The 22,549-nt window shown below is 34.5% G+C and overlaps 5 protein-coding genes across 9 annotated transcripts; all 5 read right to left on the bottom strand.

Moving 5' to 3' along the window:
- Positions 1 to 1,486: 1,486 nt before the first annotated feature.
- LOC109594724 (cullin-associated NEDD8-dissociated protein 1) lies at positions 1,487 to 6,496 on the bottom strand. The gene is made up of 10 exons (XM_020009961.2): positions 6,183 to 6,496; positions 5,945 to 6,114; positions 5,668 to 5,881; positions 5,246 to 5,538; positions 5,027 to 5,189; positions 3,168 to 4,921; positions 2,455 to 3,100; positions 2,145 to 2,388; positions 1,942 to 2,088; positions 1,487 to 1,884 (listed from the first exon to the last, which is right to left on the bottom strand). The coding sequence occupies exons 1-10, from the start codon at positions 6,222 to 6,224 to the stop codon at positions 1,754 to 1,756; spliced, it is 3,804 nt and encodes a 1,267-aa protein (XP_019865520.1). The 5' UTR covers positions 6,225 to 6,496; the 3' UTR covers positions 1,487 to 1,753.
- Positions 6,497 to 7,496: 1,000 nt separating this feature from the next.
- Positions 7,497 to 8,686, bottom strand: LOC109594706 (ethylmalonyl-CoA decarboxylase). Its single transcript, XM_020009947.2, has 4 exons — positions 8,551 to 8,686; positions 8,346 to 8,497; positions 7,931 to 8,285; positions 7,497 to 7,880 (listed from the first exon to the last, which is right to left on the bottom strand). The coding sequence occupies exons 2-4, from the start codon at positions 8,488 to 8,490 to the stop codon at positions 7,523 to 7,525; spliced, it is 858 nt and encodes a 285-aa protein (XP_019865506.2). The 5' UTR covers positions 8,491 to 8,497; positions 8,551 to 8,686; the 3' UTR covers positions 7,497 to 7,522.
- Positions 8,687 to 8,849: 163 nt separating this feature from the next.
- LOC109594699 (importin-9) lies at positions 8,850 to 12,505 on the bottom strand. The gene is made up of 9 exons (XM_020009937.2): positions 12,431 to 12,505; positions 12,246 to 12,372; positions 11,189 to 12,195; positions 10,717 to 11,123; positions 10,496 to 10,658; positions 10,046 to 10,441; positions 9,547 to 9,986; positions 9,333 to 9,489; positions 8,850 to 9,276 (listed from the first exon to the last, which is right to left on the bottom strand). Exons 2-9 carry the CDS (start codon positions 12,370 to 12,372, stop codon positions 9,049 to 9,051), a joined length of 2,925 nt encoding a protein of 974 aa, XP_019865496.2. The 5' UTR covers positions 12,431 to 12,505; the 3' UTR covers positions 8,850 to 9,048.
- A 659-nt stretch (positions 12,506 to 13,164) lies between these two features.
- LOC109594703 (PRA1 family protein 3) lies at positions 13,165 to 14,501 on the bottom strand. The gene is made up of 3 exons (XM_020009945.2): positions 14,141 to 14,501; positions 13,872 to 14,089; positions 13,165 to 13,815 (listed from the first exon to the last, which is right to left on the bottom strand). Exons 1-3 carry the CDS (start codon positions 14,341 to 14,343, stop codon positions 13,679 to 13,681), a joined length of 558 nt encoding a protein of 185 aa, XP_019865504.1. The 5' UTR covers positions 14,344 to 14,501; the 3' UTR covers positions 13,165 to 13,678.
- A 789-nt stretch (positions 14,502 to 15,290) lies between these two features.
- Positions 15,291 to 22,057, bottom strand: LOC109594690 (transcription initiation factor TFIID subunit 3). Of its 5 annotated transcripts, none has more exons than XM_049962310.1 (11): positions 21,672 to 22,057; positions 21,363 to 21,605; positions 21,179 to 21,296; positions 20,107 to 21,061; positions 19,868 to 20,048; positions 18,936 to 19,417; positions 18,784 to 18,884; positions 18,143 to 18,312; positions 17,503 to 17,684; positions 15,885 to 15,985; positions 15,291 to 15,815 (listed from the first exon to the last, which is right to left on the bottom strand). In XM_049962310.1, exons 1-11 carry the CDS (start codon positions 21,835 to 21,837, stop codon positions 15,677 to 15,679), a joined length of 2,838 nt encoding a protein of 945 aa, XP_049818267.1. In that variant the 5' UTR covers positions 21,838 to 22,057; the 3' UTR covers positions 15,291 to 15,676. The 5 variants fall into 5 exon arrangements, with proteins under 5 accessions (XP_049818267.1, XP_049818270.1, XP_049818271.1 ...); XM_049962313.1 differs by lacking the exon at positions 17,503 to 17,684 and adding an exon at positions 16,651 to 16,793; XM_049962314.1 differs by lacking the exon at positions 17,503 to 17,684 and adding an exon at positions 16,651 to 16,790.
- Between the last annotated feature and the right edge of the window lie 492 nt (positions 22,058 to 22,549).

The following is a 22,549-nucleotide window of genomic DNA, read 5'->3' as shown; positions in this document are numbered from 1 at the left end:
TTCAATTGTAAAGCATGAAAATTTGTATTTACAGATGAAATGTCACATTCTACGTAATATACAATATACAAAATCTTTAAATTTTTGTAGAAAGTCTAACTACACCACTGGATTAAGCATCTCCTGGAATGGATGTATACCAAATTTCATAAAAAATTATGCATATTCATAATTCTGTATAAAAAATAAAAATCATATTTTTTACGAATTTTTTTAACATACAATTCATAATTCTCCGAAAAAAATAAAAATTCTTTTTATAAACTTATGTAGTGCTTATCTTTTTCAATTTCTAGGGTAATTTTCACACAAAATTCACTAATATTGAGTATCTTTAAGTATTAAGCATAAGTATAGTATAATTATTATAATTATTCATACTTACCCAAAAAAATTCATAAAAAGAATATGATTTTAAATTTTTACTCAGAAGTATGAATATGCATATTTTTTATTAAATTTAGTATAAATTCATTTCAGGGTGTGCTTAATTCAGTGGTGTAGTTATATTTGATATAAAAAAGTCTTAAATTTTCAAGTCTAAAAAATTATCCAGTAGGTTTTGGTTTTGGGTCAAAAAACATGACATTTTGTTTACAAGTTCTTATATTCATGCTTCACTATTAAAATAGGGTTTGTAAAAATCGGACAAAAAATGCACTGTATGTTTAATGAAAAATTCAAAAATTGATTTAATTTTACTAAAAAACTGCACAAACTATTGTCCACCAAAGTGCATACAGAGATGCAAGTTATTTTGTAGCCATTTCCGAATATTCTATGTCACAGTGAAACTCTGTTTATTATGTACCCCACAAAAAAATCTAAAAGTCGGGTGACCGAAGGGTCCACTCAATCGCACCCCTTCGTCCCATCCAGCGTACCGGAAACATGTCATATCAATAATTGCATACATTTTGCGCCTTATGTCGAGGATTTCTGTCTTATTGGATTCAGTTTCGTATTCGTTGTATGCTAGATCAGTCTCTATGATATGTGTTAGGGCTGGGGGTAAGGTATTTTGTACTAAATTTTGATACATATCGCCTATTAAATTTTCCAACAGGCAAATGAAGTTTCCATAAATACCAAACCATAAATACAACTCTTGGGCTGTTGTATCTCTCATGAAAAATCTTTGGATTGTGATCAGTCCAGTCACGACAATTGAGGCCATCTTTTTACCACTTGGGAATAAAAATAACCGTTAGGTTCATAGATATATCTAATATTGATCATTTGTCGACAAATATTAATATAATTCTGTTGATATGGATTTTCAAAATCTGTAATCTGTACTTTTCCTTTTATCTATATTATAAATAATTCTGAGGTGTAGTTTTAATTGAAATTATCTTGCCTTAGAATCCATTTCTATGATGGTTTTAATTGGTGGTTCATTAAAGTCTGGTTTTTACTGTAAAACGATCATCATCACTTCAATAATTTATTTTAGCGTTCACAAAAAATTATATTAAAAACTACATTATCACTTTAAAACAAACTTTAATGAATTCATTTTTATTACTATTTTTAACAAGATTAAAAAACTAATTAATAAAGTGAAATTATTATTTTTAGAAACAATATGACGTATTGATTATAACATGTGGCTCCCCAATTCATAATTCATAACACATGGCTCTTCAAACAGCAATTCAATAAAATCGAGATTCAATAAACAATATTATGTGACAATAACTGAATACAATTAACTTTCAAAAAACAAATAGAACTGATATATCGTAATAATTTAACTTTGATCCATTAGAAAACAGTCGGTGTGATTGCTTGATGAGTCTTTTTGGATTGACTCGAATATTGGTTGCAAGTCTGGAGAATTCTTTATTTGGCTTATGAACTCATTCAAATGTGGATTTTTCTCTGAAAGGAAAAAACAATTATTTGATTATAAATTTTTCAAACATAATCGTAACGTACCTGCATCAGGAATATTAAGTAGAGCTGACACGGCACGTAAAGCGGATCTCTTCAATTCGTCCTGTTTCTCATATTCTTGTTTAACTGAATTAGCTTTCACTTTCATAGTACATGTGGCCTTCAAGGGTTCAACCAATCTGTCAAGTCCTGCAAAATAATTAGTGATCAAGTGTCGAAAAGTGAAAATTAAAGACGTCCCTTACTTTGTAACACAGCTCCGGGACAAATCTGAGCAAGTCGAGCTACCATTAAATAGGTTAACATTTTAATGTCGTAATGATCCTTCAGGCCGGATTCCACGTGGTTTATAAAATCGAATATGTCGATTCTGTCTAAGCATGAATCTAACAAAGTGTACATGCATTCGAACGCTGCTTTTCTTATGTCCAATCCATCGTCGACCGTGTGTTTGAAAGGTCCCATTTCCACCTCTCTGATCAAGTCTTTCTATATACACAAATAAACATTTATAGGTAACTAGGAATGCAGATAAATGTTGACGACGAGACTTACTTTGACGTTTGTTTCGCTGTACAGTTGGGGTAACGTGGTGTCCAGCAAATCCCTGATCAAAGACGGCTTATTATGGGCGGCTGAATTAAAGGCCACCAAGGCGACTCTTCTGACATTCAAATCGGGATCCTGCAAAGTGTTCAAGAACTCCCCAATGCACTGCCTCAGCAACGGGTCGATGGTGGATGGCTGGTCGGAAATCGTAAATTTCACTGCTGTTACCACGGTCGTCCTCATCAGCGGCGACGGTGAAACCAGAGAACGTTTCAGCTTCGGCAACAAATGCGGCGGATCTATCAATGTGAGCTTGCCCAGACATTCGGCGACCACATTCCGTGTGCCCTCTTCGCTGCATTCGCAGTGCCTGAACAGTTGCTGCCAGATTGCCGGCACGAACGGCAGCAGCTGTTGAATACCTTCCGGTGTTTGTGCGAGGCAGGTGATCACTTCTTTTAGCGAGTGGAGCAACAAGTACTGTTTCCTAGGCGAATCCTGGCTCTCTTTCAGTATGAAGGGCAGATACAACTGAAGATTACCTATGCAGATGCTTCCCAATGCGTAGCTAGCTGCCGACTTCACTTCTTCGGATACGGCGGAGAAGGAGTTCAGTATTACTTGTCTCAAATTGGCAACTGAAGTAAGGTCTCTGCAATAACACAAAAAAATGAAATTAGTAATCAAACTACTAAGCTAAATTGATAACGTTTTCTTACATTTCCCGTCCAATTTCTCCCACTACCAACAACGCAAATATCTGCTGCGAGTCACTGTGGGCATTCTGTATTTCATGGATGAACTGCGGTATAAAAGGCAGAGCCTGCGAGTGGCAAGTGACTGTGATCGCCGCCACACATTTCGCCAACGAATAAAACGCCTGTTTATGCAGTGTGACTTGTTTGTTGTGTTGCTGTAAAGTAGCTTGTTGTTGTTGCTGTTGCTGCTGTTTGTTGGTGTTGGTCAGACTCGAAATAGGTTGGAGTAGCATTCTGAGCAAGGCCTCGTACGACAGTCCCGGAAGGTTGCATTTAACGAGGGACTTGAAGAAACGCAACATAGCTTGGAGTCCGGATCCTTGGAGGAGCGGTGACTTGACTAGAACCATTACTTGTGGGAGGATGTTGGTGGTGGCCACGTCTTTTAAAGCCCGCGGATGGTGTTCGGCCACCGACTTGAGTATCACCAGAGTCCACTGGGCTATGTGCAAGTCGGCTTCGTCCAACAGTGGTGGGACCTCGACGATTACGGTGCTTTGTAACAGATCAACGTCTATGAAGTCGTGATAATTTTTGATGACACAGTCTATCAGTTGCAAAGTGCTAAGTTTAAGAGCTCGTTGGTTTTTTCTGAGGAAATGTCCCAAAATTGGAATGGCGTTATTCAGAATTGGCAGCGGGATGCACAGGGGGGAGCCGGCAATTTTGGTGAGGGCTTTTACGGTAGTTAACCTAGTAATTTCATTACGTAGTCTGTCCAAAAATAGTGGGAAGCAATGGGGTAATTCGGCCTTCAAATGGTCACCCAGATTGCATATCACCTGTCCCATCGTCGAGATCGCTTTCTCTTTCACCTCTTGGTCTATGTCTGCTGTCCTCAATCTTTCCAAAGTGCACGCGTAAATGTCCTTTGTAAACGGAGTAAAATCAAATTCGGTGGCCATGGCACCTCCGCCACTGCCTGACAACGGTCTGATCACCTTGACCAACTCTTGTAACACATTCAATGCCTCGGCTGTGATTTTATAGAAGCCATCGCCGACCGCATTGATAACAGGGGGCAACAAAATGTGGATGTGAGGATGAAAGACGGCCGGTGGATGCGTCGTCAGCAAACAGAAAATGAAGGACAAGGCGTCAATCTTCATGTTGCTGCTGGCGTTCTTTTCGCCCAACGAGTACAAAATGCCTGGAATCAAGTCACCGATGTGGGCGCTCAAAGCACCCGGAAGCACCGCGCACACCTCCTTCAGCAGCGAGAAGCAGTCTTGTCTCGTTTTCATGCTCTTCTCTCGCATCTGACTCTGCACGCCTTTCACGATCATATCTATTTGTTGCTGAAGCATGATCATCGGCGTGTCTTCGCTCTCATCGTCCATCACCATCGCATTCGGATCCAAATTGGAAACATTGACCGTGGCTCTTGTCTGTTTCAGCAGGGCTATATACGCATGGAATATGTCGGACTTAACGTTCTCCTCCCTTTCCTTGAAACGTGCTATCAAGGCAGGAGAAAGGGCTTTATAAAACTCGGGAAGTAGTTCGTGTCGCGTGGATATTATGGCTTCGAGACATTTGGCGGCCGACCTTCGCACCTTCCAACTCATATCGTCGTCGTCGCTGTACTCATCGTTGTCTTCTTCCTGGTCCTCGTCCTCATCGAATTCCTGATCGTCGTCGTTGCTCGACGATTCATCCTCATCGTAATTGTAGTTCGGATCGTACGTCATGAACTTAAGACACAGTTGTGTTATCTAAAATGAGAAAACGGATAAATGAATAAGTGAATAAGAGTTTTATCAACACAATTTAATAAAGAGGCATATCATAATTTGATAGATATAATTTTAAGCACTTACTGCGGGGATGTTCGGAGTGATCTCTTTGGGACAGCGGTGAATAAAACTCTCGAAGGACTGCAGACAAAACTCTCTAAGCTCGTCGTCGTCCACGTTGCTGCATTGCAGAATCAAGGGCACGAACTTATCGATATGTTCTCCGAACTTATGACCAGACTGACGGCTAAAAACCAACACATTATACGTCATAATTAAGTAATTAATTGAAGATGGATTTACCAGACGGCTGCAATGCACTGTACATAAGTACGAATCTGCGAGTTGTTCTTGTCAGTGCACATGCCCTCATACAGATGATCAATTAACTTAACATAAAGAGTGTTGTTGCAGGACAACACCAAATTACTTAAAGCCGCTATGGTACGTTTTCTAACGGCCTGACGTTGAGAACCCAATTGTGGCAAAAGAGCATTGAGTATGGAGCCGTGAAAAGTACTCAGTACACTTCCAAAACGTTGCAGCAAGTCAGCTACAATATCTAAGGCTTCCAATTGAACTGAGACATCTTCCTGCTGGAAAATTTGAAAAAAAAAAAAGACCCAGTTAAGCATACACCACACACTGATACATCACAGACACTTTAGACTTTAATAATTTGTTTTATTTAGAAATAATGAGTAACTGAAACTACAAGTACTAACTCTTTCGATGGCAGTAGTGAGCCTTCCAGTAATCCTTTTGCATATGTTCCCTGATAAACCACCAGGAGCCTGTGGTAACTCCCCAATCACAGTTTTGAGTCCAATGCTGGAAATATCACGGAGTTGTTCCTTATCTGAAATCATATTTGTACACAAGGATTCCACAATAGTTTCCACCTGGTACTCCTTCACTTTGTTGACCAAAGGACCTAAACTGGAATTGAAAATTTTTAATTAGTTGCTCATGCAAATTAACATTTACATACAACACACATACCATTTAACAGCTAAGTTCTGAACCTCTCCATTTTTGTCCTCAAGCAGCTTCAACAGCATTCGAACAACCTTCCTTTCGGAGTCATCATCTAATTTGATGCTGTCCTTTTGCAATTCAGTCATCAAATCATTTGTTGCCATGAATCTAAAGTCTTTATCACTAGACTGCATCTGAACAACACAAGAATAATTTTAACGGTAAGTAATGTTGTGGTTGGTTAGTTGAGTGGTTCACATACCTTTTCAAGCAGATTAGCTATTTGATATGATACACTAGCCATGATTGTATATATGTATGTGTATATAGCACAAATTGAAAAGAAAAATATATTCTATATTGTATGCTTATGTATATGTATAAGTAAAAGGTAGGCGCTTATGTATAAGTAAAAAGTGTGTACATTTCAACAACAATAAAAGTGTAAAAATTAATAGGAAAACTAAAATTACATAGCACTCTTAATAATAACCATCATTAATTAGTAAATATACTATTACAATTATAAATTCACAATACGTTTGTTTTATAGATATATTAATCTTCTACATGTAAAATGTACTATTCACTTTCTCATTGCCAACTGTCAATTTTTTGACCGGCATCACCGGTACAAATTTCCCTTTTTTTTTTAAAATGATATTATATGTAATTGCCGTACAACTCAACTATAACTTAAACTATAATTAATAATCATGTTTGAAATTCAGTTGGTAGGTTTCTATGAAATATTAATGAATAACGAACATATATCACTGATATGGGATACGCATCTCGGCGCTAAATTTAAAACAGAAAATACATGCGCAATAGGTTCCAGCTTCATTTCAACCTCTCAATATTTCTTCACATCACCACATAATACTCATCTACCCTACATTAATAAATTTGTAGGTGTTACTGTAGGTGGTGCTTACGTTTTTTAATCTAAGATAAGAAATTAACGTCTTATGTTATGTTAAATGTTATTTCTTCCAAGGATGATAGTGTTATATGTCTCAAAAAAGAATAATTATGCCCATGTTTTCCATCACGTACGAGATTCAAAGATTTATATTTATATAATTTATAATTACATTTCCCTAAACCGTGAGGTCTGGCCGTGTAGTATATCTTAATTAGGGGAAAAACTTGTGTATTTTTGGTTCGCATATGTATTATGTATGATAGAAAGAAGATGGCACTGGTCCCCATTCTCAACGTCAATGTCCAATAAGATCTTCTCAGTGTAGCATGTTTGAAAGTGAGTCACCCCCATAAAATTTCTATTATTTGTACGATTTTGATGACAATTGTAAAGCATTAAAATGTGTGTTTATAGACAAAACACTTTATGATAAAATATACATTTTTATATCTATCTACACCTCTGCATAATGTACTCCCTTAAATGAGTATATATCCAATTTCGTAAAAATAATCATAAAATATTCATTGAAATTTAATATAAAACTGGTACTGCTTGTTTAATTGTCGCGTTTTACAACATATTTTCCTTTGATTAAGTGATTACTCAACCAACAGACTCAAATTATTGTACAAGAAATACCACCAATCACATAAATAATTTTTTATTAATTGTTAACAGTTTTTCTTAACATGTTTTATGTGTCTACTTAATGCATTAAGATGAGGTTCAGCGCCCCATGTTTTACAAAACAATTCTTTTTCCATTTCCAGTGATGACTCAAACGAAGACATAGACGACGACAACAAGACATCAGTTGCAAATGCCGCAGCCTTTTTAAATGACCGTATGATAGATGGAGAATGTTTCGTTTTTTCCCTCATGTAAACCAAACATTCATCCAACATATTGTGTTCCTCACTTGAAATAATTTTACAAGTTAAACCGATACGTAAACATTCTTCAGCATTCATTATCCTCGCTCTAAGTAACACGTCTAATGCTCTCTTTTCTCCAAGTATCTGTACAAGTCTAAAATCATTATATGCAATGATAACTCACTTGAAATATTTATTTAATACCTTGTAGTGCCTCCCCAAGCAGTTATAATGCCCATATTTCCATGAACAAACCCCAATTTCACATCGTCAGCGGCAACAATTTCGTCAGCAAAAACGGCAATTTCTGCGCCTCCTCCCAAAACTAGTCCATGAAGGAGAGATATTGTAAAAAACGGAAGATGTCTGAAACGTTTCAGTGTGTCCTGCATAAGTGTGCTAAAATAAAAAGCGTCTTTGGGTGTTTGGCAATTTCTGGCGAATTCTAAATCGCCACCTGAACTGAAGTTCAAACCTTTTCCTTTTATTATCACCCCCTTACCATCTTTCCAACTCTCCAATTCAGTTATTACGTTGCTAAACTGGACTATCATGTGTCCTGCAAAACAGCAACAACAAGATTACTTATCTGACTGTCTGTCTATCCATTGTGACTTACCACTTATGCCATTTACTATTTTAGGATTATTAATGTAAATTATTGCTATTCCTTCGTCCCAATATTCCTTTCCAATGAAAATTTCTCCAGACCCAAATTTCGACATGTAATCTTTAATCACATCAAGATTAACTTCGGTATCCATATTTTTTCTGAAAATATATGTTTAAACAAATTAGTTTTTACGAAATTCAATTTATAATACCTGTATAATATAGACGGACGATAATTAAAAAAAAGAATCAGAAGTTATGCAACGAAATATATGCACAAGTCATCGTATATTTAGGACGACTTTTGGTTTAATAATTAATTGATACTCGATTATATGCAACCGAAATATCTTTTACACAAAGATAATGAATTTCTTTTGTCTACATTAATTAAGACAGTGGCGGCTCGTATTGCAAATTTTAGTGTTTTTCAAAAAAATTATTTTTGGATAAATTAAGGCTGTTCATCTAATAACAACCTTCATGGAAAGTTAAAATAAACAATCCAGCATATTTTCATCATCGCTTTTATTACAGATTTAAATTATACAAAATACAAAGATTCACTAATTTTACTGTTTTACATTATTAATAGTTAGTCAAACAAGTTTTTATGATTTCACAGCCTCCTTTAATATTAATTGGTAACAGTCTTAAATAATAAAATTATTTCAAAATAATTGAAGTAATAACTTGACTTGAATCATTAATTATTCCATGAGTTCAGGCAAAAGACCTAGACTAGAAAGTTTAGACGAATCATTTTCGTCGAAATAATTTCTTACTACATTATAATAGTAGGGTGTGGATGTTTTTAAGAAACCCTTAATGTGATTTTCCATACTGATATTACTAAAGGGCAATAAGGTTTTAAACAAACATTGATCCTCCTCATCATCCACAAGCCCTGAGGGTCCTACATTCACCGTTTTGTTAACCTGCAATAGTATTATTATTAAAAAATTATGTATTTTTTATGTCATATTCAACATACAGAATCCAACAGAATTTGAACCAACAGAATATACATGTACTCGATACCAGAAAATTCCTTTTGGGTCTCTTTGTGCATCAGTTTTATTTTGACTTCGTTAATTTTTTCGTTATTTTCTTCGATGGCGTACGCTATGATTTGAGTTATTGCGACAGCTCTGAAAATGAAGGTGCGTGAAGAAGAATTAAGACCGGGAATTGATGGAGAAACTTACATTATTTTTGTTTCGAATCGGCCGATTTCCGCGAAATAATGCGGCCTCCACTTATCTATTAAATATGCCAGAGCACTTCCACCAGTAGGTCCGGGTACGCTCGACAAAAAATTGGTCGTGTCCGCTGGTTTGTACATGAAAATGTAAGTGAAGATCAGCCACGCTGCCTCTATGGTTTTCATGTCGGTATTAACAAGGACGTAGCTCAGAAGTGACTTCAATATGGATTCTAGGTGCTGCTCCATTTTACCGTTTAAGGTCATGATGCTCGTCACACACAACTTTCCCACTTTTACGGTCCAAACCGATTTGGCCGGATCGAGAAGCTCGAAGATTATTTTTGGCACCAAATCGAAGAACGGTTCACCCTTTTCTGTTGTTAAGTTTTTCAGTTGGGGTGACAGTTTTATTAACATCATTATAATTAAGTCAACGGCAGCCTATAAAAATAAAATAAAATATTCAAAATCAATATAATATTTGAATGAATTTTTTTAACCTCTATAGTATTGTCGTCGACAGTAGCTTCATTACTGTTTAAAATGATATTAACAGCTGAATAAAAACTTTCGTGAACGATTACATCGTTAATTGGTTGAGGACTATGTAAAATTATGCAGTTTAACAACTCAAAACCTCTTTCTTGGGTGTTTGTTTTAGTCAACGTTGTCGGTGGTGCCTTCGATTCTCTTCGATTAAAATTATAAACCATTTTCATAACGAGAGGCCTAAGATTACTCTCGATTATATCTCTGTTTAGTTCGTGCTTTGCCAACGCTCCTATAAGAAAATAAACTTCCTTCATTAACTGATTACTGGCCAAATGAGACTTAATTTCGGACACGACGAAGTTAATGGTATTACTCGTGTAATGTCTCATGGTTTCAAAATGATCCTGAAACAATGTTCATATAAATAACGTTGATTTAAGTAGTTGTACCATTATCACCTTATATAAGTGACCCAAGGCATTTAAATAACATTCCGCGCTAACAGATTTCATCTGTGTCATCTTCAATACGCAACGGGCAATATCGTTAGCTAAATTTTTAAATACCATTCTGTTTTCTATTGGACTATGCTGATAAGCTGCTATATGATAGTTTAAAGCTCTAAAATATTGTAAATAATTATTGTATTATATACACTATAAGATATTTTTATTATTACTTAGAAAGTGGTTCGTATAGAGGTTCCGTCGTACAGTCATCTGCGTCAAAGTACTTAATTATCGTTTTAATTTGCAACTCCAAAGTGCTAGAATTCAAAGAAGCACTGTACTTCCCACCCAGCCAAAGTATTCTACCAATAATTGCGTAATTGGATTCGTTCAGCAGTAACGTATTCCACGTTTCTAAATAGTATCGATGCGGGAAGACCTCGTCCCTAGCGAAAATAGTACTTTGAGGAAAGAAATTACGTAAGGTGCCCATACCAAACATTAACGACTCTAATATTTTAGCATAATACGCCGGACAAGTTTCCCTTTGAGCTGTACACTCCGTAACGTGCTTCATGAACACGTTGTGCAGACTCTTGAAGAACGTTGGATTTTCATGCAAATGACACATTATGGTCTGAAATACACGTTTACACATTTACGTGGTCGAAAAATTAATTAAAGGCGTGAGATTAAACTTACTGTTAAAGATTGAAGTGCACCTTCTCTTATATCAAAATTGGCAGGCTGGTCTTCGATGTCGGTGGCGAAAACTAAACACGTGTTCGGTGCCGACATAAATATAAACAAACAATATAATAAATCGTCCAAACCGTCCATCAGCAAAGGAAAATAAGCTCTATTGTCTATCAACCTGTTAACAAGTTCTTGAATGTGGATGATTAAGTCATAAAAGTTTTTTGGTTCCCTCAGGTCTTCCTCTTTATCAGTGGGTATTTGGCGAGTTTCCATTAGTATTTGCTTATATTCATGGCAGCAGTGTATCACTAACTGACCTATTGCAGGTAAGCAGGGGACAACAATGTTGCGACATATTTCACCATCATACACACTACATGATGTATCTTGTAAGGGAAGTTTCATAAGTAGTCCCCTTATAATTTCACTTTTAACAAAGAAATTGTTTGATTCACTGTATGGTTCCCTCAAAGTCATATCAAATAGTTTTCCAAGTCTGCATGCCCCATCTAAAGTGCTGGCAAGGTCCTGGAAACTGTGAGATAAAATGCATAATGTGCAATTAACTATGTCAGCCCTCAAGGTTGCGTTGTCACACCTTTGGAAAATATTCAACAAAGCTTCAAAGTACTCTGGGGATATTTCTATATCATCACAGCTGATCTCATCAAACAGATAATTTAAAAAAAAGACAGCGGCACACAACGAATTTTCACTTTCACTTTGCAACATTGACATCACTTTGTTATCAATTGATTGCCACATTCCGATGTACACTAAATATGTTAGTGCTCCACATGTCATTGGTCTAAGTTTACTATGTTTAATAATTACATCAAGAATACTCAGACTTAATTCTACACAACTATCATAGTTGAGCATCATGTGCTGTGGGTTTTCCTCTTTGGTCCAATCTGACAGGTAGTTTTTAAGAAAAATTGCCGCCATCACTTTCTCGTCTTCCGCTTCTTCATCACTGTCCATGATTTCAATTAATAAAAATGGGTATTCTATAAGTATATTATGATAATGTCAATTGAGAACACTTTTATACTAATACCTTCCGTCATTTCCAATGCTTTTTTACGCTCCTCTGCCAGTCTTTGAATTTCTGAATTCGGTTCCAAGGCACAGCTTAAAATTTCAGTTAGAGCTTCTTTTAAAGCAGATTTTTGTGTGGTCGACATCTAAAATAATATTTTAAATATATATTCTGAATCAAGTATTATAAATAATAAATGTTACCTTCAATCTAGTTAAAATCAGTTAATATTCAAATGTTAACGTTCGACAGCAAAAAGTTAGGTTATCTGCAGAACATAAACAAATTTATCGTGTAACGTTGTTGCATACGAATATACATATAGTTCTAAAATATAGTCAAACTTTGAAAAGAGGTATAACACGTCCAATAATGAAGAAACTACATAATTTTTTTTTCTAAAGTTGCTCTTGAAGAAAATACAGCCTCTCAAATTTAAATTTCAAAAATTGTTTTTTTCTTATATTTCCGTAACTGTTTGTCCAATTATGTTTAAATTTGGTGAGTATTATCCTAAAATATATGCCTATAATTCAATGTAATAAACTTACATTATTCTTACTCTAGTTTCTACGCCACTGAATATCTTTTAAAACTATTAAGCTTCTCATATTATTTGAACAATTTATAAGAAAAAGGTACTCTTGATTAATTTTGATTAACACAGTTGTTTTTCCTCGTGTGTGGTGGATTCAATTGTGGAAAGGTTTTTAAGACCATATTAACGGCCGCTACTGGATAATATATATCAAATTCTACTCAATTTTTTAAAAACATCTTGTATATTCTGCTTTGTGGTAAATATCTTCTGTTAGTTATGTGATTGGGACTCATCTTTCAATGTGTTCAAGTGCTAATACTATTCAAAGTTTATTTTATCCACAATTTTTTTATTAGAAGTAACACAAATATGGAATTTGTCAATAAAAATGCACCATTTACATAATACAAAATATTTTATTTTTGAATATATCACAATAAGCAACTTAACATATATACAATACATTCTTAAATTAAAATGCACTTTCCATTTATGTGCCTTAAATATTAGTTAAAAAATTGACTTATTTTGACATAAAATAAAATGTCTATTTAAATATATTAAAAAGAATGTTCATATATGAAGCTATATATAATAAATTGAATAAAAAAAATTTGGGTAGTACCATCTCATGTTTATTTATAACTTGCCAGCCAGCTGCCAATTCCAATCCAATAAGACTTAATACTTTTGTATGAGCATTTATATTCCTATATACATTACTTAAGTTTTAGTATTATAAAGACAAGATAGATAATTGGAGACTAGTAAATGTGTTAATTAATCTCTTTGGTGTTGTGTGAACTGATCTAATTGTAAGTGTCCTTGCACTGCAACTTAAAAGAATGTTTCTTTTAATCTGCTTATTAGGTTTTTAATGAATACAATAATTTTGTAAACTGACTCTGATTCAAAATAATTCTGTCTGAAACCCCATCTGTGCAAGAAAAATACCCATTGGAGTTCTCATTAAACCAACACTCTCCACCTTGTTGGTGATTTTATTTTTCAGATTTCTTAGTCGTAAGGATGAGTGGAGGAATGTCACTAAAATAATAAAATGAATTAGACTTGATGTGAAAAGTAAATCATAAAAAACATACCAGTGAATGGTAAAAATATGCCAAGCAGGAACACCAACAGCGATTTCAACATGTAAGAAACAAAATAACCTCCAGCAAGTACCAGTATCAATGACACAATTGGGTGCTTCTGTTTAAATTCAAGTGCGGCACGTTTTTCGTTTGTCACATAAATAAACATCATGAGAATGATGGCCATTGCCAAAAATCCACATGTCATTTTGACTGGGTGAATAACACTAAAATAATAAAATAATCATATGCATTAAATAAACGAATATTTTCCTTACCCAACAATTATGAATATGACAAGGGCCAACAAAAAATAATTTGTTTGATAATACAACAAATTATTTGACACACGGTTGCCCCATTTTTCCAAATCATTCACGTTCGGTACTTGAAATCTTGCCGAATCCAGAAGAAAATCGTCCAACGGTCTCAACGGGGGAATTTCGTAGTTATACGAAGACGTTTTCTTGGTTTTATTCATCTTAAACAATCGGAATATGAAAGCTGGGAGACACGAACTACACAATCTTACGTCAGATTTTTTTAAACAGATGACATCAAGCAACCACCACCACGAAAATGTTTGTTTATTACGAGTGTAGAATAACAAATGTCAAGTTCGATCGACTGCGGCGCCACGACGACGACGACACAACTGTATGTCCATTCGGCAAACCGACTTTCTGTGACCTGGTTATTTTCGTTAGACACGTTCGACACCTTTGGACTTGGCACTGTTCGGTTTCTGAATCGGAACCATGCCGAGTCCAAAGATGTCGAACGTGCCTAACGAAAATAGCCAGTTCACAGAAAATCGGTTTGCTGATTGGTCACACTGCGACACAACAATAATAGCAGAAGGAAATTGCATTGTTTTCGCTTCGAAGAGTATTTGCTTTTCTGCCGAATTCTTATTACAATTCTAAATTTAAATTTAACGCAATTAATGAATTTCAGAAGTTTTTACTAAGAAAATTATTATTATTGTGTTAATAATAACCAACTGTGTTATTTATTTTTGGATAATATTATACTTTTGTTTCAGCTCACAGTACAGTGGTGGTCAGAGAAATGGGATAAAAATTAAAATCAACATTTTATATTTCGTAAAAGGATTTAATTTAAATTTTAATTTGAATACTTAACATAACAATTATCGGACAAAAAACCACGGATCTTGGCACGATATATATGATTGGCTAATGGATCTGTTGTGGCTTCTATTATCAATTTTGTTTACCGTTAATTATCATTTAGATGGTGCTTTTAAAATAGGTAGTTAAAATTTGAGTGGGAAGAACATATCTAACTTAATTTTTTATGTAGAACTATATCATATTTATTATGAATATTATTTTGATGTACATGAGTGTACATCTAGCCTTATTTAAGCTGTTACATTCCAAAAATTGAAATAAAATCACAAACTGCCTTTAATGTATATATTTTAAAGAACAAATGATGAATTGATGTAATATTTCAACAACAACAACTATATTCAGAATCGAAATGATCGTTACAAATTGTAAAAAATTATATAAACAATAGTCTCTCTATAAACTTATCCAATTACCAGAATGGATGAAGTATCATCAAAAATATAGCATCAACAAATTAAGAAAATATTTAAACTTCAAATTGTTATAACTTAAGATAAAATGTTTACAGTTTATTATGTATAATATTTACAAAAAATATGTAATGAGTATAACTACATTACATTGTTTAATCATATATGTATTGTTATACCATTTATTCATAGAAAAAAGAAACAACTGTTACTAACAGCAATAATAAATAAATAACTAATTAATTTAATGTTCTTTCTTCTCTTTCTTCTTACGCTTCTTGTTTTTCTTATCAGTCTGAGAATCTCCAGTATTCTTTGGCAAACAATGCTTACAGTACCAATTCTCGTTTTCATCTGGGGGAACTTGAATTCGTACGCACACCCTAAATTAGGTAATAAAAAATTAGAATTAATTAGTATATTAAAAAATGGTTAAAATTTGACAGCCTTACCAATGATACCAAGCATCACATCCATCACAACCAATCATGGGACTACCATCATCTTGTAGATTACAAGCTGGACAAATCCAAACTTGGTTACCCTCTTCGTCCTATTTAATAATTAATGTTCCATTATATTATTGAATGAACATATGCGAACAAAAAGAAACCAGAAAGTATTATTAATTATTGGTTTGTTTACACAAATTGGATATGTACGAGATTTTTTTAATGATTGACAATTAGTTCCTTAGTGTAGGAACATTTTAATCGTACCTCTGTTTCGAAATATAAAAGTATGCGTTGAAAGTAACATAATAGTGTCTTCTTACCATTTTAAACGTATTTATAAAATGAAAACCGGTGCAAATTTATAGCCGAACGTTATTTAATGTACATTTATCGTGCTTCTGTAAAAGGAAGGTTTAATTTTTTAAGGGGGCAATGTAATGGGCAATGAAAACTAGTAAGATGCTAATAATGCATGAAACACATGCAATGATGATTATTAGATTAAAGAAGATGTGAAACCGTGAATCCGTGAAAATGAAACGAAATTAATCCCGAACAAAGGCTTATTCATTTTTACACAAATATCTTAACAATTATTGAAGTCTGTATGTTATTAACCTTTGTAATGTCACGTCTGTGTATGTATGGAGACATGCATATTCTAAGTGAAAATGCTTACGGTTGCCAATTGTTGTATAAAAAACATTCAGGGGTACATATAGTTACAAAATGAATTAATTGAGAACATAACAAATGAACTTACTACTTGTTTGGCGGATGAACGACGTGGTTTTTTAGGTTTAGGTGGCGAAACTTTGGACGTTTTGGTGGGATGTAGCCTGGGCCTACCTGGACCTGGGCCCGGCATAGTTATTCGCGGTATTTCTTCTTGGATATGCTCATCTGCTGTTCAAAAACTTAATATCGTCACAAATTCGACGAACACTGATACGAATACGAATACGAATAACTACGAGTAGACTAACTACCTACTTCCCAAAAAAATTAAAACAAACGGAGTGCTCTCAAAAATACGTACCCAAAATACTCATTATTCTAGTTTGGTGTTTGTTTCTAAATCACCAGAAATAAAGGCTTTTCTTAGTACCAGCAACAAAATCAGAAACCTTCATTTCTTAATGATTGTTATTAAAAAATTTTGGTGTTTACTAAATAATAACATAACATAATGAAACACACGGACAACCACAAAAGTAAAAATAAAACTGAATTAACTAAGTAATACTTTTGCTGGAACCACACTACTAATGGTTCAAACAAAAAAATATCCACAACCCAATAACAAACAATCTAGATGTCGAACATGAACAATAAAAATAATAATAATAATGAAATAAAGCCAATGTAAATAGAAGAAAATGAAACTCATGCAAATAAAGCAAAGCAAAATAAAGTAAAGATGTGTGCGGTGCTAAAAATAACATAATGACAATGATTCAGGAGTAAGGTAAAGGATGATATTATGTCTGTTTTGGCACAATTTGTGTGTTTTGTAATTTTATTAAAATAATTTTTTTTTCTTTTTTAGTTAAGTCATACTTTTATATCTCAAACAGAATTTTGTTCAAGTATATTCTTTTTTTTAATTACTTACAATATATGACGATGGGGTAGGTTGTTGATGACTATGACTTTGAGTAGGTGGTGGTAATATCTCAGGAGAACTTCTTCTTTTCGGTTCTTTAGTAGTTCTTTTAGGTATAGGTTTAAACAATTTTTTCTTCTCTACATTTAGTATGTCTGTTGAGGTACTAGGATAATTATTGTCATTGTAAGCTGTTGAGCAAAAATATAGTAATGAAGTAAGAGTTTTCTAGTTAGTGAAATAACTGTTACTTTAGTCGACGACAGTCGTTTACCATCATGTTCTGATTTGTTTTTCCATCGACCAAAGCACTCGTGGAAGTAACAAATTAAATTTCAGTTTACCGCCAAAAAACATAACTAATAAAACTATTATAATTGCCATTTTTAATACACGTGAACAGGAAACATTCTTTGCTAAGGGATTTACAAAAATAAGTCTTCTACTGCTACACGATTAAATTAAATTACTAAAGAAGGAACATAAAACACGTAATCTATAAAGAATAAAAAACTTTGTGCACAGAATCATTAAAAGGTAGTGCATTGTGATAAGTTTTCAATTCTTTAACAGTCCCACAAAAATGTAAAAATCCAATAACATTACGAATCACATCAGCATGCGTAATACTGAAATTAAGCTCCCCTACCGGAATGAGCAGCCTGAGCAGGACTGGAAGTTGTTTTGGGCTTCGGAGGTCCAGTGACCAGAGCCGAGATCTTAACAAGTCCAGGTGATGTTTCCCGATGTCTTTCATCAGAGGACGCCGCCCCAGCCGCAGGTTCTTCTTCTTTCTTTTTCACTATGGGTTTGATATTTCTGAAAATTGGTTGGAATTTTGAAAAATATTCTTTGTGCTACTGGCTCCTCCATAAATTATCTATGTAAAATGGTCACTTGTTTAACATATTCGAACTTTGGCCAGAGAAATAGCACAATATTTAAAATTAAACATTTTGACTGATATTTCAAATTTTTAAAAATACAATAAAACAACAAACAAACAGACTCCTTTTACATACAGACAAATTGGAAGTTTCAGTAAATAAAATCCTGCCATCTCTTCAAGGGAAATGAAAAATTGTGAGTCTAGTGGAACAAGTAGACGTCGACACAAAATGAATAATTGTAAAAAGAATAATGTGCAATTATTTTAAATAAAATATAAAATACATTAATTTAAGTTTTAATAGTAATGTGTAACTCTGGCCACCACTGTATATATATGATTCATGCCGAATTTATATTGGAGTCAGCAGCATTAAATAGTAACTGTAAGAAGTAACTTACAATTTTCTAGTTGATGTCTCCGGAGTATCGGCCCGTGGTGGTGGTGGTGGTGATCCCAGTTTAAGGAAAAGCTTTGGAACAGGACTCTCACCATCTCTAATCTTTTTTTACGAAATAATAATAACACCGAAAACTATCTAACTACTACTCACCTCCTTATCTTTTTTCTTGTCCTTCTTCTCCTTTTTGGTCTTCTCCTTCAGTTTCTTCTCCTCCTTGAGCTTCTTTTTCTCCGCCTTATCCTTTATCTTGTCCTTTTTATTTTTCTTCTTAATCTTATCCTTCTTCTCCTTCTTGTGTTCCTTGCTCTTCTTCTCCGGTTTTGGGTCGGGATTCGAATGATTGGTGACGACCGGATCCGGTATTTCAGGCGGCGGCGGCGACGACGAGGCGGGCGATGATGAGGCGACGGGAATGCTCGGCGTTGCGATCTTGCTGACCTTCGCGGGTGGAGATTCCTCTTCCTGTATTCCTCCCTTTGACGGCGGATGATTTGCAGCAGATGAAACTTGAGGTCCTACCACTGGCGGCATATTCGGGTGCATCATTGGCGGAATATGGAACGGATTCTTTCCGAAATTGGGCATTGATGATGGGAAAGGGAAAATCGGATGTGACGGAATAAGTCCAGGCCCTAAATTTGTTCAAAATAATTATTAATAAACGAGTGAGACGACTGACTGAACGACAAATGTCAAATGATTTAGAAGCTGTCTGGATGACATGGAGCGAACTAACACTTTAATGACGTAAGTTAAGCTTTTTTAAGTCCTTTATTTTATTTTAATTCTATAATAAAAATCTTACGTTTCATTAAAATGTGATACTTAATTTTTATATCAAACATACTGTGGATGTTTCCTGAGCCAAAGACGCCTGCCTAATTTAAATAATCACAAGAAAAATTCTAAGCAAGAAACAATAAAAACCGATATATTATAGTAATTACGTGGTGTAATTAAAATAATACGTTGTTATAGAGAAAAGTGCAGGGATGCAGATGCTTTAAGGCTGCTTGCTGTTTACTGGTGCATGTTAGAAACCCATATCCAGATGTAGATATAAAAATAAAAAAATACATTACATAAGGGATGAATACCTCCCAGTCCCATTAAGAACGGTGGTGGTAGTAATAGATTAGGATGATGTATGGGAGGGTCTTGCTTCATAATAATGTCAGCTTCAGGCGTCTTGGGCCTGTCCATCTCCATATATGACGAATAATCCAGTGGCGGTGGAATGGTGATGGGACTTTGTTTCTGTACCTGAATTATTTAACAGAGTGCATAACAGAAACATACATAAAAACATAATAAGAGATACCTTTTTGACTCGTTTGCCTTCCTTTTTCTTTCGTTTTTCTTTGGTCAATGGGAGGGGTGGACTGTGAGATGATATCATCTCAGGGGTTTTTGGTGTGGAAGGAGTGCCTGGAGGTGAACTATCAAAGTAATCTATCCTCTCCGGACTACTCTTTGGGACTACTTGGGGATTAATGGGTTCAATGGTCACATCACTGGGAATGTTCAAATGATGGGGAATGTGTCTTGCAATATCATCTCTTTCGTCGTCGTCGTCGATGATCAAATTCGGTGATCCACCTCTAGACCTTGCTGTTGCTGCTTCCTCTTTCTTTATGTGTTTCAAATCATGTTTCTCGTTTTTAACGGATATCTTCTTAAATATGTTCACTTTCTTCTTGTCTGGTTCTGTGTTTATTTTGTCAATAACAGTTTGAGGTGGTAGTGACGATGAAATTGTCTCGGGTTTCATCGGGATTGGAGTTATTGTTGTGTTCAATTTTTCAGTTTTTTGTCTAGCATCAGCCAGGGTCTTATTAATTTTGTGTGCTTTTGAGTTTATGGGTGTCCCGCCGCGCTGCATGTCCACAAGTGGTGATGATTGAGACATTTGTTGACTTTGATTATTATTTTTCTGCTTAAATTTAGCAACATCTTTCATATTAGTTGGAGACTTTCTAACTGGCGTTTTATCGTCAAAAAGGAGAGGTTTAAATAACTCCTTGCCTATTTTGTCCTTCTTCTTTTCAATCTTTCTGTTTGGTATCTTGGGTATTTTTTTGGGGGGATCATTGTTAATTATTTCGGGCGGTTGGGTAGTAGGTGGATTATTTGCTAAAACGGGTTCCATTAACGCTTGTACAGGTGTTTTGGCTTCAGGTAATTTTCCCTCCCTGGCTGGAGACAAGAAACCGGACGTCGTCATCATTACACTGCTGATCTCTCGTGTTGGTCGGCTGCTTCCTTCATCTTCACGCCTACGCGTATTACGTAAAAAACATAAAATTATTCGCAACAAATCTGTTGCTTCATATAGTTATAAAAATATAAATATGATAACATGTATTTCCTATAAATATAATATGTGTAAATACCTTGATCGTTTAAATTCTGTAGGTGAAACATCTGCAGGTTTCTTAAATACTTGACCAGTATCAGATACATTATCAATTTCTTTCTTCATTTCAGAAAGGTCTAAGTCATTATCCGCACCTGCATAAAATAAATGAACAATCACATAAGTAAATAAACATTTTGTGACCACAATTAAATTCTAACCTTCCAGCAGTGGATACATAGGTGGTAAATGTTCATGAATGTGTACTGGTCTCGTGACAACTTCTTTGCTTCCAGGCTTCAAAAAGTTCAAATTGGTTTCTTTGGGAATTGGATATTTAGGAACAGCAGCAGGTGGTGCAGCAAAGTTCACATATTTTACATATTCTTCAAGTTCAGATACATTTATACCCATGTCACGAAAGGCTAGCCCCAAGTGATCCAAATTAGGTTGTGTTTGCCCAACTAAAAATATATATAAATTCTTTAATTTAAAGGAAAACCAATCACTTAAACTAATTTTATAATTACACTCGTTGGCGTATTCGTTTGTCGTCCTGGTCAGTTGAGACATAAATTGGGATAAAATATCCGCCAAAACCTCCAAAGGGGTAGTTTGAATTGAATGCCATCCTAATGTTTGTAATATCTTTGCGATTGCTAGTTTTAAGTGTTCTCGCGTATATTCAGCACTCATTTTTTTATATTAAATACTCGGAAAATGTGAATTACAATTTACATCGGAAGAAAAACAAACACAAGTTTACAACACTTGACGACTAGCTTGATGTCAAAATGGCACGCTGTCAAAAATTCAACAAGATAAAATTAATAGGTTAAGACAATAGTAATTTCAAATGTATATCATCACATAATTGTTCATTTGTTTGTTTTCTTTATAAATCATGCTGTTGCAATTTGATTTTTATTTTTATTTATTCCGCTGCCACTCGTTTTTTTTTTAAACGAACGGTTTATTTTAATTTGGCAATCCTGCTGCTTAGAATATTCAACTCAACTCCTATGTATTTTTTATCTTATTTTTAAAATGATCGTTAATCGTTTTCTAATAACTGGCAAATGCCAATCACATTTTGAAACGGTAATATAGAAACAAAATTTTAAAATAACGTTTGCATATTTAATAATTTTAATAAGCGACTAATGATTTTAAGTATTCAGTCGGTCAATCAGTGATATTGTCGCATTTGTCTCTTTTCTGTTTTATAATTAATTGGCTGAAAGAAAGCCGATATAATTGCACACATGAAGTATATTGGTGGTAGTGGTGGCACACCTGTCAAGTAAAAATTGAAAGACAAACCGCAATTTTGTAAAATTGAACAGTTGATTTTAAGTTTTATTAGTTCTAGCTAAATTCTTATGTATTTTAGGAAGGGATACAGGTA

The sequence above is a fragment of the Aethina tumida genome, chromosome 1 (assembly GCF_024364675.1).
Source record: "Aethina tumida isolate Nest 87 chromosome 1, icAetTumi1.1, whole genome shotgun sequence".
NCBI lineage: Eukaryota > Metazoa > Arthropoda > Insecta > Coleoptera > Nitidulidae > Aethina > Aethina tumida.
Note: the sequence above shows the minus strand (reverse complement) of the source record. Positions and strands in the feature narration are given on the sequence as shown.

Excerpts from the sequence above, each read along its gene's own strand:
- LOC109594724 (XM_020009961.2), bottom strand. The coding sequence starts at position 6,224 with ATGGCTAGTGTATCATATCAAATAGCTAATCTGCTTGAAAAG. Across the intron at positions 6,115-6,182 it reads TAGCTAATCTGCTTGAAAAG|ATGCAGTCTAGTGATAAAGA; the intron begins GTATGTGAACCA and ends TGTGTTGTTCAG. Across the intron at positions 2,389-2,454 it reads ACAGCGAAACAAACGTCAAA|AAAGACTTGATCAGAGAGGT; the intron begins GTAAGTCTCGTC and ends TTGTGTATATAG.
- LOC109594706 (XM_020009947.2), bottom strand. The coding sequence starts at position 8,490 with ATGGATACCGAAGTTAATCTTGATGTGATTAAAGATTACATGTCGAAA. Across the intron at positions 8,286-8,345 it reads AATAGTAAATGGCATAAGTG|GACACATGATAGTCCAGTTT; the intron begins GTAAGTCACAAT and ends GCTGTTTTGCAG. Across the intron at positions 7,881-7,930 it reads GCTTGGGGAGGCACTACAAG|ACTTGTACAGATACTTGGAG; the intron begins GTATTAAATAAA and ends TAATGATTTTAG.
- LOC109594699 (XM_020009937.2), bottom strand. The coding sequence starts at position 12,372 with ATGTCGACCACACAAAAATCTGCTTTAAAAGAAGCTCTAACTGAAATT. Across the intron at positions 12,196-12,245 it reads AGCATTGGAAATGACGGAAG|AATACCCATTTTTATTAATT; the intron begins GTATTAGTATAA and ends ATATACTTATAG. Across the intron at positions 11,124-11,188 it reads GTGCACTTCAATCTTTAACA|ACCATAATGTGTCATTTGCA; the intron begins GTAAGTTTAATC and ends CGTGTATTTCAG.
- LOC109594703 (XM_020009945.2), bottom strand. The coding sequence starts at position 14,343 with ATGAATAAAACCAAGAAAACGTCTTCGTATAACTACGAAATTCCCCCG. Across the intron at positions 14,090-14,140 it reads GTCATATTCATAATTGTTGG|TGTTATTCACCCAGTCAAAA; the intron begins GTAAGGAAAATA and ends TTATTATTTTAG. Across the intron at positions 13,816-13,871 it reads CATATTTTTACCATTCACTG|TGACATTCCTCCACTCATCC; the intron begins GTATGTTTTTTA and ends TTATTATTTTAG.
- LOC109594690 (XM_049962310.1), bottom strand. The coding sequence starts at position 21,837 with ATGAGTGCTGAATATACGCGAGAACACTTAAAACTAGCAATCGCAAAG. Across the intron at positions 21,297-21,362 it reads TATGTATCCACTGCTGGAAG|GTGCGGATAATGACTTAGAC; the intron begins GTTAGAATTTAA and ends TATTTTATGCAG. Across the intron at positions 18,313-18,783 it reads GAGACATCAACTAGAAAATT|AAATATCAAACCCATAGTGA; the intron begins GTAAGTTACTTC and ends ACCAATTTTCAG.